Here is a 15,465-nt window from a genome sequence, read left to right as displayed (position 1 = left end):
AATGACAGGATGGGTGGAGGATGAGGCGGAGACTTCTTTTGGGAATGAAATCTCCATTGTACCATCAAGTTTTCGGATGAAAGTTGGATTTGAGGATTGAACTGGTATGGGCTTTTGTTGGTTTTTCTCATAAGCTGTAACCCAAGACTCTGGAAGAAGCTTGAGAAGCTCAGGACGGAAAATCTGTCATGGAACATGGACACAGGAAGCTTAGTGAGGTGCGTTGACAGTTAGAAAAAAGGTCTTCATTTGTGGAGGAAGGTAATGACATGTTAAAGGCATGGTTTTGAAGGCGATAGGCCATTTGGTAGTGAAGGGTTGCTGCATATGTGGTAGAAATTTGGGAGGCACCACCAATTTAAACTTGCACTTTCAAAGCTGATAGCAAATGAGGATCTGCTAGTGGCATGTTGAAATCGGGATAAAAGGTAAAGATTACAGTTCCAGCATTTAGCTTGATTTGGACAGTAGCAATACATGCATACTGATACTGTATGAACCTGGTGTCTACCAGAGCAAGTCTAGAATAACAGGTAAACTTTTTCGGCCATGGAAAGTGACAGTAAGTCTGATTGTACCAAAGTGAAGATGAGTAAATCCTTGTTGTTGCCAAAGACGAGGCAAATCAACTGGGATTTCTAAAGGTAAAAGTTGTTCAGCTTCTGTAGCTGCTATGAAACATTGATCAAACTTGGAGGCTTGGACATACTCTTTTACGAATGTTGGATGCTTTGTTGAAAAGAGTTGGGTGACTGTCTTTTTTACAGAGATTTGTGGTCTGACAAAGACATTATATGGGTTTAGGAAAGGAAGATCAGTAAGAGGAACGTTACTATCATCAGGTAGATATTCAAACTCATACAAGTATTCAAGATTAGAAGAAGAAGTTGAGGAATTTCTACTGGTGGATGATCGTGAAGGAACTAAAGAGGAGGTAGCAGAGGAATAGGTGAAAAACAAATGATTCATTTTTTATGGATAAAAGTCTGGGTTATTCGTTTCCTCATACAACAAATCTTTTCTTTTTCAATGTAAAATCTTTTAACCAATTTTGATTAATAAAATTCTGTATACTAAGGTAGATAAACCGAGACACACCGCTCAAAAGCCAAAAGTCTCAAGGTACTTTTAACCAACTGATACAAAATTCTTTAGCCAAAATAGTTAATGAAGTTTCTGATGTGGAGGATCCTTTAAAAGGCAACCACAGAGCATATGCTTCAATTTTTTTTTCCTTAGAAAAAATTTGAAGTAGTTTTGGAAAAGAAGATCCCAGAGGACGGGTTTACGCTAGAATGAACATGGCTCTGATACCAAATTGGATAGACACGAAGTGGGTACAAATACAAAATAGGTTAGGATCAAAGAGAGAACACAAGACACAGGATATTATTATGAAACTGACTAACTTGATTACTAATTGGACAGACACGAAGTGCGTACAAACACAAAGTAGGTTAGGATCAAAGAGAGAACACAAGATACATAATATTATTATGAAACTGACTGACTTGATTACTAGCTTGATTTTTACAATGGGGAGAACCCTCCTTTTATAGGCGTAAGGAGGGGATGCTTACATCATTACACAGAACACTAATAATGTTACTTTACTATTCACAGCTGCACCTATTGCTTCATGTCAATAGTACGACACTTTTCCTCTGCTAGCATTTGCTACACATAGAATTTACTATTCATGCACAGCATTTACTACCCATAAAGGACTACATCACACTTGCTATACAGACTTTCCTACTACTATTTTACAGAACACACCAACAATAAACACCAATTATACTTCTTACAACAGTACACAATAATACACAACAGTAAACACCAATAATATTGCAATTGTCTGCAATTTTCTAGCAATGGTTCCAACATCAGTCAGCAATGATTTTTCATCCTTCCTCATGGTGAGTTTATTTCATTGGATTTTTCAAAACCCGATCTCTGGTTAAATTCAGTGTACGTCTTTGATAAAGCTAATCAATCAATTTGTTCTTTGAATGAGTGTTGAACAACACCTAACTAGATGAGACCACATTGTATGTACCCTTTGCTTGAACCCTAACTCTACAAAAGAAACCATTGAGCGCATCTTTGCCTCTCGTCAGCAAAGGTCCTCTGATGTCTAAATTAGTATCTCGTACATATGGAAACCTGAGCTACCAATGCTATAATAGTGAATTGCAACATACCTTCACCTACAGGTGTGACCTCGTAATTATAGAGTAGGGCTAACTTGTTCTCCAAGGTTTCTTCCCTTCTTGGGCTTTCTTGCAAGGAAACCTAGCTCATATAGAATCCTACTCCATATGGGAACTCAATATTCATCCCTTAGTTCATGGGATGCTTGCCTATCACTTAAGATCTTCCTTCTAAAACCTTTTGGAATGCCTCCACTGCCTTACCCCTTAAGGCGGTTCCACTAGGGTTTGCCCTCTGTTCGAGTATGAAGCTGTGTCCAAACAATTTGTTCGGCAAAACAACCGTGCACCCTTATGTGGTGCCACCAACCAATTTTTATGCTCAGTTTCTACTGTTTACCCTCACGTGGTGTCCCTGTACAACTCATGTGCTTTGCACGAGTTCGGGGTAGCTAATTCTGCTTGTTTGGCAGAATCCCTCTTCAGTTGGGGTGTTGATGGCTATTGTGGCAAACTAAAATACTAGTGTATTTGGCTTTTGGGTAGGCATTTTGCCTAGTAACTAGTGGAGATGCTCCAAGGTCATCACCCATCAATGGTTAAAGCACCAGCTCCAATACCGATTAAATTTTTTTAAATGAGTGGATTAAGTCACGTTTTTTTGCAATATCATTATTAAACAGTCGGTATAGATGGTGTATAGTGACGGTTTGCAAAACGTTACTAGGAACAAGACTATAGCGACGGTTTTCATGCAACCGTTACTAGATTACAAAACTATAGCGACGGTTTTTAATAATTGTTACTAAAAACTGGACTATAGCGACGGTTTCCAATAACCATTACTATAAACCGAACTATAGCAACGGTTTGTAATAACCATTACTAAAAAATTGGATTAAGAAAAATTTGGTTAATATAGTATAAATATTAGTTGGTGCTTCATTTAACACAAGTGATGTGCTAGCCCAGCTGGTTCGCGTGTGCGTGCAAGAACGCGAGGTCCTAGGTTCGATTTCTAGGAGGAGCAAAATTTGTTGCATGTTGCCATGCGGACACCACGTACGCACCATGCGGGCGACACGGGGTTGACACGTCAGCGCCACGCAGGTGACATGTGGATGCCACATCAGCACCACATGTTGGACACGTGGTCATTACGTCCCGCAACGGTGATTTGTCAAAAATAAAAAAAAATTGTCTTTAGCAACGGTTATAAGTGTTGCTAAAGAAACCGTTACTAAAAAAATCTATACCAACGCTCGTCAAAACCGTCGCTATACCTCTATAGTGATGGATATATTGCGACAGTTTGGCCGACGGTTGGTGAACCATTGGTATAGCCTTTAGCGACGCTTTTTGTGTTCTTTAGTGACGCTTTTGATCGTCGCTAGATCCTGATTTTCTTGTAATTATACTTTACAGCCTTTGATCTATGCTAGAGTCTGGACAGCAAGTAAATAATGTTTTAATAGGTTAGCACTTTCCTCATTTTTCGAAAAAAAATTTCCAAATAAAATTTAAACACAGTGGTCACATTCATAGAATTGACAATTAGGCTCTGTTTGTTTAGCCATAAAATATTTTCTGGTAAAATGTCATACCTATTTTACAGTGTTTGGGTGGTGTAAAAAATGAGGAAAATATTTTACATGTAAAACATTTTTCATCAATTGGATGAAAGTGACTTACCCTTAAATCTTCTGTAAATTATTTTTCAAAATGAACCCGCTGCCTTCTACTGCAATTCTCACTGCTCAATTTTCTCAATCATCAGTCCTGACGACGTTCAAGTGTACACATAGCAATGGACCTTTTGCTCTTTGGATCAGATCAGAAAGAAGTGGATCATATCGAAGACTTGCTTCGACAAGCCACTGCCGAACAGATGAAGGATCTCGTAGGTGGCGATTGGCTCGCAAAGAAAAGGGATCCTTTAATGGTTGTGGTAGTACTTATTGTGACAATGGCATTCGAAGCTGGGGTGAACTCTCTTGGTGGCGTCTAGCAAGACGATGATGGGCACGTAGCCGGTGAATCCGTGATGGCTTATCATCATAAAAGCTTTTATCCGTACTTCCTCTGGTTTAACACGATTGGATTCGTGGCATCCTTGAGCACGATTTTGTTGCTCATCAGTGGATTAGGTTTCAAGAACAAGGCTGCAATGTGGTTCCTTATGGTGACCATGTGGGTGGCAATTACAACAATCGCAACCACATACGCGTTTTCAACCTTTGTGGTTACTCCTAAAAGGGACCCCTCGATCACTCGGTTATACCATCAAGATTGGAGTTATAGTGTGGACGGGGTTGATGTCAATTCTCCTACTGAATCACAAATTTAACTTGGTAACAATTTTTGTGGAAGAGAAGAAGAGTAAAATGAAGGCCATCAGAAGGATTATGGGATTCAACCCGCAGAGTCTGCTTGGTGGTTTGCCAATTGTATGCAATCTCCTACGTGCGAGAGATGGAAGAGCGACTCCTCCCCTTTCCCTCACTGAGATGGCATGTGTTTGAGAGTGTGAGACTGATGTATAGATGAGAGAGATAGCTCTCTTACTTTGGTGCTAGCTTTGTTGTTACTTTGTTTGTTATTGTCCTGGATTTTTGTCATTGTATTTTGGATAGAATCTTTTGTAAGTACGTACCGTTGGACTTTATTGAATGTGAATCATTTCTTCTCATCCGGGAAAAAAAAGACTATAGGATTGATTAGCTAGGCTTTCCAATGTTTGATTTCCCACTCTTCCAAACTATTTAATTGTGATTCAATTCTATTATTGTCCCAATTGCTACTCTTTACGGAAAATTGTAGGTGCTTATGTAAATAGGATCAAGACCAAATATATAGTTGGATGGGGTAGCCACTAGCCATGGTCCAATGCATCCTACAATGAGATTTTAGTCTGTAACACACAAGATAGGCTTGTGGTGCGGTGGCTGACCTCATGTAATCCTTCAAGGTTTTTTATGTCGTGAAGTTCGAATCTGACCTCTATCAATCAATACCATTTTGTTTTAGAAGTTCAAAATACTTTCTCGTTAAAAAGTAGGCATTAAAAGTCGAACACGCAATCTTGTAGCTGGAAGCCTGGAAGCTAGGTTCTATTCTTACAGTTGAGCTACACTATTCTATATGAAGTATTATTGATATAAATAATACTAACTATTGTCTTTTGATATTTGGATGCCAATTATTGGGTCAAAAGCTAGAGGCCCAAGGAGGTTGCCTGATGAGCTTATGCCCAGGGACGAGTCTGGTTTGAGTTGATGCAGAATCACCCCAAACAGAAATAAGATTGATATGTGGGAGCTCGAGAGCTTTTCTCTCTTAAGATTTGATTTCCAGCACTCCTCCGGTGTTCTTTGTTGACTTTTTCGGCAAGCTCCAAAAACACTCCTATTTTATGCATAGGAACAAGGGTTTGAGAGCTTTTCTCCCACTTTGAAGGAGAACATGCTTTCCTTCGTGTATCCTTCACAGATTTTTGGGCTCACTACTTCCATAAAATCAAGTTTCGTTCGCGATATTGTTATGGGTGGTTTCTAACCAAAGAGACAAGTGGTTCTTTGACAAGTTTCCGGCGAAGTTCTAGCAATCTGGTGGCTTCAGCGACGAAGTTTCAGAAAAATTCCTTTTATTGCTTGATTTGGTTTTTAGATGTTTTGATTTTTCTCTTTATTAGGCCTACGGGGCCATGTAAGTTGTATCTGTACTCACATCATTATATTATTTGTATTTTGTTTGTCCTTAAAAATAAAATAAAATCAATAGGAAATACATTATCATATCAGTCAAGATAGTAATGTTTCGGAATCGTAGAACTTGTAGTGTAAGGGTACGTGCACTAAGAGATGTGTCCCAAAGCATTTTCAATGGTCTACATATGCTAAACGTATCGTCCACCTATAGGAAACCTTTCGAAATTTGGATCATTGGTTCTAGAATTGACTGCTCAAATTACACACTACACCCTTGTATTCGGGATCTTCTTAACTTCTAAGGAAGTACAAAAAGAACTTAAAAATTGGATAAATCAAATAGTAATACTCTAATCTAGCACCCACATAAGTTTCATCCATGACATCTAACTTCACCATATAACATGTTAATTACAAGTGGAAATGTAAAAGGAAATCGAATAAGAGTGGTCTACATGAGTGGTCAAATTTCGGTTGTTGCTTGAAGGATAACCATGTGAGTTTTCTCGCATCTAACTGATTGCCGGCGGATCAAAAAAAAAAAAAAAAACTGATTGCCGTACAATGCAATTGGGTTAACAGGCCCAACCTAGACAGCCCAATCCTAACAACAATCCAATTTTGTGCCCAACATGCCTAGGCCCAACCAACAGCAAAAATTAGTATTTTGGAAAAATGACGGCCAATGACGTTTTTTGATAATTAATATCCGTTAGGAACATGCTGAGAACATTTGTCAATGCTGAAAATGTTCTTAGTGGATATTAAATATCAAAACATGTCTTGGGCCGTCATTTTTCCTAATATTTTAGGAATTTTGGGTGCAAAGCTCAAATCAAAACCAAACTAACACAGAACAGAATTTTGGGTGCAAAGCTCAAATCAAAACCAAACTAACACAGAACAGACCACAGAACACGACAGGCCCATCCTGACTCCTAGTGTAACAATCCGGATTTTTGACCCAATTTTTTTTTTTGCCTAAATATAATATTATTTAGAATTATTTTCCTTAATGCAATTCTTTTTTTTAAATACAATTATGCATGTAATATATACATGTATTCTTTTTAAAGTTTTCCTACACACAAATTACATGCATGCACAAATACAAACTCCTTCCGTCTCTCCGTCTCCTACTCAGTCTCTACTTTCTCCCTAACCCTAAAATCAAGCCTATTTCATCCATTTCAAATCCCATGAACCCAATCCCATTAAATTCACTCTTATTCTCTTCCGCCAAAATTCTCCTATAAATACCCCACCCCATTGATCCACGAAATTTACACCACAAATATTCCCCACGCCCCACCAGTCCAAAAGAGAGAGAAAAACCAAAGAAAATCAAGTTCCAATCCATGGAGTTTTAGAGAGAGAAAGTAAGAGAGAGAAAAGTGGGTTTCATACCAAGACCCAACCGAAACTCAATCCAACCATTCCAATCTCTTCCTTCTACTCCTAGCATCACCAAGCATCGTCCAATTCGGTTCCAAAGTCTCCCGATCAAAAAAATCCGAAGTCTTCTTCTCCAAAATTCAAGATTCGTTTTTAAATCAATTCGATCCGATTAAAGGTATTATAATTCATTCCAACCTCTTCTCTAAGTATATTAATGTGCTAAGATGTTAGTTTTTATGACTAGAACAAAAAAATAATCGAGATTGAAATTCAACGAACGAAACCCAGATTTTCCGGAAAAACAAAAAACAAAAAAACACTGCGCACTGTTTGTAGCCGCGCTTGTTGATCATGTTTTTCTTTTCTTTTCTTTTGGAACTTATCCCCCTGCTCTTTTTAAATGTAACGTTTCAGCCCAGATCATTAAATGTAATTGATTATCTTGTTGCAGTTACACCCTTGAGGTTGTTTAGTATAGAAATTTGGCCCAATTGAGTTATAGACTTAAAACAATTAGGCCCTTAGGTTACTTAATTGTCCAGTTCGACCGACCCCATCGTTATATTATCACTAATATGTTAATTTAAATTCAAAAAAAAAAATAGGCCTAGAGTTACTAGTAAATGTACAAAATTATTTTTCTTTATTAATAAAGATTTCTGTTAATAATATTTACTTCTTGACCATACAAGATTAAGGGCAACGGAATAAGTTGCGTGATTACATTGTTTATTAATTACTTTAATTATTATTAATTTGTTGTATATTGCATTGATACTTGATTTGAGTGCTAGATTGGACCCTAGAGACATGGGATGATATGCAAATAGAACTCACTTAGACGGTGCTAAGTAATGAATGAATTGAAAAGTTTTATTTCTAGATTGCCTGCAGGCGTAGTATTGAGATTTGTGATGAGATTGAAACTAGCGTGTGTCCAGTGATGAATTGATAAATTGGCGTGTGTCCAGTGATGATGGTGAAGTGGTATATAAGATAGGCGAACCATAGTTGTGATTCAGGCATGATAAGCTTTCCCCTTGTTGTAGTTATTGGGGTGCCACTCGGTATATAACTTAGGTGTACCTGAGACAGCAAAGGGAAGTGACCTCATGGGACCGAGCATGGCTAGCGGTTGTGGAAGGAAAGATCCCGTGGAGGAGATCTTAGATTACACGATAAGTTAATGGATAGTAATAAACTGGTTTATGTGGAACAAACTCTGTCTTGCTTTTTCGCACTACTATTATCCTGCTGCTTGCTAACTGTAAAGTAAAAGGGGTGGTTGGGTTGGATTATTCTACTGGGTGATTTATCACTCACGGATACGTCTGTATCCTGGCAAATCGTTTGCTTCGGCGATCAATTTGCCAGAGGGCGCAGGATTCACTGGAGAGGATTCAAAGATGGTGCAGTTCGACACGGAAAGAATATCAGGAACGAAGATCAAGTGTGCTTCGAATTTGTATCTAGCCTAGAGTCAGCTCTGAAGTTAATGTATTTTGAATCAGTAAATTTATCTTGTGACTGTAATAGCTAAACTTTATTTTGGAAAATTATATTTATTTAGCAAATTTTCTTAAGATTTTATTTTATATTGCTTCCGAAAAGTCGGGGCGTTACAAATGGTATCAGAGCATAGGTTCAACACTCGGCCTAGGGTAGATTGGGTAGACCATACTCTAAAAGCGTAAATCCGAATAGCCAAACGTTTACTGTTTCTATTACTTCCTTAAACCACGACATATCTTACCTAAGTATATCATATAAATATTTTATTTACTTTTCGCAATTCAAACTCCGGTGAGTTATGGAATCAACGTTGACTCCGATTAGAAGGAAGCGATGGAGGAGCCATTCCTTTTATAATTGGTTGGCCAATCAAACGAGACGAAGAACCCCAGTATGAAGAAGGCAAGGAGACAAAATCTCTACAATAGAGGACAAAGAGGATATTCAGTAAATATAGCACCTGTCAAAGAAGAATTCCCTTTCTCTAGTTAGATAATGGTCGAAAATAGATCAAAAAGAGAAAGATCAGTGAGAGAACGTTGTTGCACAAACTCCTTTTCGAGAACTAGATATTTAGAAACCTCAAAACCCTTAACCTAACCTCATAGAGCAGTCATTACAAGATTGGCACAAAAGGTCAACGATATCATTCTCTACAGTCATTTTGTCAACCACCAGCAAGGACAATACTTGTAACCCTGATTCCAATGACAACGTTGCCTACGTCAACAACAATGCTTGCGCGAATGCTAACTTAAACCTTAACGCAAGACGGAGTATCAATTGGGTTGTGCAACTCATACAAGCGATTACCGCCACACCTACACTCCAACCTCAAGCTCCGAACGCCTCTCGTCCCTAAAAGATGGATAGATCATCGTAGAAGGAATCTTAGCCCTACGTTTGACTTGTGACTCTTAGGTCACAAAAGGAATTGACCTTGACGTTAAGGTTCGACTATTAGTCAATGGCGCTATTATTGAAAGTGATAGGAGAAGCGGAAAAAAAAAATCATTTTTCGCAAGTGAGGTCTTACTCATTTAAGGGGGGTAGACAAGATCTTTTTACACCTAACACGCACAAAGCAAAGTGGCGTGATAAGCCCTCTGAATGGTTAGCAAGACTCAAGTTGAAAGAAACAGATCGTATGGAATTGGGCCTTCCTTACATCATCTACAAATACTAGGACATGTTTCCTAAGGAATTGCCAAGACTACTGCCGCCAAGAGAAATGGATTTCACCATCGAGCTACAGCCCCGCACGGTCCAAATTTCTATGGCTCCAGCAGAACTACGGACGTTGAGAACGCAACTACAGAAACTTTTAGGAAAGGGTTTTATTCGACCCTGTACTTCACTTTGGGGAGCCCCTGCCCTATATGTCAAGAAGAAACACTCCGACCCTAAATCGAGTATTGCCAACTCAACAGAGTCACAAATCAAGAACCGATACCCTCTTTTAAGAATAGATGACTTGTTCGACCAATTGAAAGGGGTCGACTTGTTAATCTAAGATCAGGATATCATCAATTGAGAATCAGAGATTGTGACATGTCTAAGATTGCGTTTTGCACACGTTATGGACACTACGAGTTGAGTTCGTAGTCATACCGTTCGGACTAACCAATGCCCATACCATTTTTATGTATCTGATGGACAAGATTTTTATGCCATACTTGGACAAGTTTGTAGTAGTGTTCATTGGTGGCATTCTCGTATACTCTCCAACGAAGAAAGAACACGAAGACCACTTAAGAATTGTCCTACAAGTACTCCGAGACAATTATTTGTATGCAAAGGCCATCAAGTGTGAATTCTAAAAAAAAAAGAAGGTCAAATTCCTAAGACACGTAGCGTCAGAGAAAGGAATCTCAGTCGATGGCAGCAAAGTAGAAGCGATCATGAACTGGAAAAGACCCTCAACGATGTTTGAAATAAGAAGTTTGTTGGGATTAGCTAGCGACTACAGAAGATTCGTACAATGTTTCTCCATTTTGGGTAAACCGTTGACTCAACTGAACCGAAAAGTCGTTCCAAGAGCTTAAGAAAAAGCAAGTGTCACATTTTAACCATTTTCGAGCAGAACGTGGGGTACACAGTGTAATGCGATGCATTCAAAGACGAATAGGGAGCTGTACGCATGCAAGATGGAAAGGTCTTCGCTTACAGATTCCGACAATTGAGACCGCATGAAAAGAATTATCTAACTCATGATTTGGAGTGGACAGCAGTAGTGTTCGTCCTAAGATCTTGACGACATTATCTATATGGAGAGCAGTTCGAAGAAAGGCAAATGAGGTCACTGATGCACTGAGTCACAAAAAAAAAATTCGATGAGAAGTGACTAGTTTAGCTACCGGAGAATGGGAGATGATGGAAAGCCATCAGCGGATTCAAGCTGCAGCCAACCACAGAACATATCAACTATTAACTGGAAAAAAAAAAAGCAGCAGCCGGATAGACAATCCATGTTGATAAAAGCCTTCGCCTCCAAGAAAGAATTTTTGTACTAGACATTAGTACCCTTCGGAAAGCAGCACTTAAGGAGTTCCATCCTTTCAATTTCACCGTCCACCAAGAGAGCACCAAGACATACTAAGATCTCTGCCGACAATACTGGTGGGGTAGAACAAAGGACATAGCCAAATGCGTTCTGACATGTCTCACATACGAACAAGTAAAAGTAGAATATATCAGAAACCGATGGGACCCTACAACCTACTTATACTCGAATGGAAATGGAAATACATCATCATGAATTTTGAGACGAGACTGCTTAGGTCCCCACAATTGAACGCTTCATTTTGGGTGATAGTCAACTTTTTGACTAAATACACACATTTATACCAAAGCATATGATGGATTCAATGGAAACTCTCAGCTGACTCTACATTCGAGAAATCATACGATTACACAGTGTGTCGTATATATGTGATCATGATTCATGATTCACGTTGACTTTTTCAGAAAAGCCTGCAGAAGCATTGAGAACCGATCTTCGCCTCCGCATTGTCTTCCATCCGCAAACAGACGAACAATCCTAAAAGACGATCCAGATCTTAAAAGACATACTTTGTGCCAGTGTATTGGACTTTAAAAGAAGCTGAGAACGACATTTGCCTCTAGTCAAGATTTCTTACATCAATAACTATTAATCCAACATAGAGATAACACCATGCAAAGCTTGTAGAAGCGACCTTGTCAATCACTGATTCGATTGGACTAAATTGAGAGAAGCAAGCCTATTAGGACCAGAGAGTCAACAGAAAAGGTCAAAATCATTCGCCAGCAACTTCTAGTTGTGCAGAATTGGCAAAGGACCTATGCCAATAAAAGGACCAGATCGCTGACCTTTCGAAAAGAAAATGTTGAACTCAACGAAGACGTCACTCTCGAGAAAACAGCCCGTAGAGATCCATGATTATAGTGAGAAGTGCATCCAACGTAAAACCATTCAATCCGTCCGAATCATTTGGCATCATCGAGGAATTGAGGAATTAACTTGGGAATGAGCAGAAACTTTGCACGCCAACTACCTTCGTCTGTTTCCACCAGAACTTACACCCTAATTTCGAGGACGAAATTATTCTAAGGGGGGTAGGTTGTAACGACCCGGATTTTTGACCCAATTTTTTTTTTGCCTAAATATAATATTATTTAGAATTATTTTCCTTAATGCAATTCTTTTTTTTAAATACAATTATGCATGTAATATATACATGTATTCTTTTTAAAATTTTCCTACACACAAATTACATGCATGCACAAATACAAACTCCTTCCGTCTCTCCGTCTCCTACTCAATCTCTACTTTCTCCCTAACCCTAAAATCAAGCCTAATTCGTCCATTCTAAATCCCATGAACCAAACCCCATTAAATTCACTCTTATTCTCTTCCACCAAAATTCTCCTATAAATACCCCACCCCATTGATCCACGAAATTTACACCACAAATATTCCCCACGCCCCACCAGTCCAAAAGAGAGAGAAAAACCAAAGAAAATCAAGTTCCAATCCATGGAGTTTTAGAGAGAGAAAGAAAGAGAGAGAAAAGTGGGTTTCGTACCAAGACTCAACCGAAACTCAATCCGACCATTCCAATCTCTTCCTTCTACTCCTAGCATCACCAAGCATCGTCCAATTCGGTTCCAAAGTCTCCCGATCAAAAAAATCCGAAGTCTTCTTTCCCAAAATTCAAGATTCGTTTTTAAATCAATTCGATCCGATTAAAGGTATTATAATTCATTCCAACCTCTTCTCTAGGTATATTAATGTGCTAAGATGTTAGTTTTTATGACTAGAACAAAACAATAATCGAGATTGGAATTCAACGAACGAAACCCAGATTTTCCGAAAAAACAAAAAATAAAAAAACACTGCGCACTGTTTGTAGCCGCGCTTGCTGATCATGTTTTTTTTTTTCTTTTCTTTTGGAACTGTTCACCGCTGGAAGTTTTAGAAAAATTGACACTATAATTACACTTATCCCCCTGCTCTTTTTCAATGTAACGTTTCAGCCCAAATCATTAAATGTAATTGGTTATCTTATTGTAGTTACACCCTTGAGGTTGTTTAGTATAGAAATTTGGCCCAACTGAGTTATAGACTTAAAACAATTAGGCCCTTAGGTTACTTAATTGTCCAGTTCGACCGACCCCATCGTTATATTATCACTAATATGTTAATTTAAATTCAAAAAAAAAAAATAGGCCTAGAGTTACTAGTAAATGTACAAAATTATTTTTCTTTATTAATAAAGATTTCTGTTAATAATATTTACTTCTTGACCATACAAGATTAAGGGCAACGGCCCGTTCATAATAAGTTGCATGATTACATTATTTATTAATTGCTTTAATTATTATTGATTTGTTGTATATTGCATTGATACTTGATTTGAGTGCTAGATTGGACCCTAGAGATATGGGGTGGTATGCGAATAGAATTCACTTAGACGGTGCTAAGTAATGGATGAATTGAAAAGTTTTATTTCTAGATTGCCTGCAGGCGTGGTATTGAGATTTGTGATGAGATTGAAACTAGCGTGTATTCAGTGATGAATTGATAAACTGGCGTGTGTCCAGTGATGATGGTGAAGTGGTATATAAGATAGGCGAACCCTAGTTGTGATTCAGGCATGATAAGCTTTCCCCTTGTTGTAGTTATTGGGGTGTCACTCGGTATATAACTTAGGTGTACCTGCGACAGCAAAGGAAAGTGACCTCATGGGACCGAGCATGGCTAGCGGTTGGGGGAGGAAAGATCCCGTGGAGGAGATCTTAGATAACACGATAAGTTAATGGATAGTAATAAACTGGTTTATTTGGAACAAACTCTGTCTTGCTTTTTCGCACTACTATTATCCTGCTGCTTGCTAACTGTAAAGTAAAAGGGGTGGTTGGGTTGGATTATTCTACTGGGTGATTTATCACTCATGGATACGTCTGTATCCTGGCAAATCGTTTGCTTCGGCGATCAATTTGCCAGAGGGCGCAGGATTCACTAGAGAGGATTCAAAGATGGTGCAGTTCGACACGGAAAGAATATCAGGAACGAAGATCGAGTGTGCTTCGAATTTGTATCTAGCCTAGAGTCAGCTCTGAAGTTAATGTATTTTGAATCAGTAAATTTATCTTGTGACTGTAATAGCTAAACTTTATTTTGAAATATTATATTTATTTAGCAAATTTTCTTAAGATTTTATTTTATATTGCTTCCGAAAAGTCGGGGCGTTACACCTAGCCCCAGCCTCGACCTCGTCAAGGTGTTTGGGGACGGCGAGTGTGAGCATCCTCCCTTAAATAAATTTGACTGTTGTAATTCGCATAATGAGACAATGATCATTCATCCTTTTAAATAGACTTTTGTTCATATTTAATTAAGTTCACTAAAACATTAGAAATTAGATACTACCCTTGCATATATAATGAGAAAAAATGTGAAGTTCTGAAACTCATGATAAGTATCATTTACTTTTAAACTCCCAAGTCATTAGGCTCAATAATTGCGATATAACGACAAATTTCAAATACTTTGTACAAACTACGGATTCCCGACCATGTCAATATCTCAATCCCAATGAAAAGAAATTGGAACATTTTCTCGAATGTGTGGTAAGAGCATAGAAAATAGTTATAGGAAAAAATTTAGTGAAGAGCTTACAAACGAATCTCTGCGCATTAACGAACAAGAATATTGGCAAATCAACAAGATTCATTTTATTGTTGCTTCTTTTTTATCGACGGAAGTCAATATCTATTCTGATACATAAAGGGAGAGCAACTTTTTGTGTCACCCATCAAATGAAGTTGTATGGACTTCCTCTAATACCGAAACTCCCCTATAAAAAATTAATTTTTACAAAGCATCCAACTCCAGTAGGTAAACACCATGGGGTGAAAGAGTAAAATCGCATCACCAACTGCCATTCCCACGTCCGAATACACCCTTCAATTGCTCCGTCCCTTCATCTTTATCAATGGTAGTTTCACAGAAAAAGATGACCGATCACGACATGAGAAAGAGAGAGCTCAGAGAGAGGGACCATTTTTGTGAAGAAGTCTGCCAATCGTATAATTAATAGGTTTGTACCTTCATCTATGCTAATTTACCTTTGCTTAGTAGAATATGTGTAATCTCACTACTACAAAAAAAGATAAAGATCTCGGTCATCTCGTGTGATCTTTTACTTTTA

At 38.3% G+C, this 15,465-nt stretch overlaps 1 protein-coding gene across 1 annotated transcript in view; it reads left to right on the top strand.

The window, feature by feature from the left end:
• Window positions 1-15,465, top strand: part of LOC131313135 (ankyrin repeat-containing protein At5g02620-like) — a 65,301-nt gene that overhangs the window by 14,054 nt on the left and 35,782 nt on the right. Inside the window, exon 4 of the mRNA XM_058341266.1 lies at window positions 3,986-4,057. Coding sequence (XP_058197249.1) covers window positions 3,986-4,057 — 72 coding nt within the window. The remainder of the gene's footprint in view (window positions 1-3,985; window positions 4,058-15,465) is intronic.

The sequence above is a fragment of the Rhododendron vialii genome, chromosome 13a, assembly GCF_030253575.1.
Source record: "Rhododendron vialii isolate Sample 1 chromosome 13a, ASM3025357v1".
NCBI lineage: Eukaryota > Viridiplantae > Streptophyta > Magnoliopsida > Ericales > Ericaceae > Rhododendron > Rhododendron vialii.
This window is presented reverse-complemented; position numbering and strand designations above follow the sequence as displayed.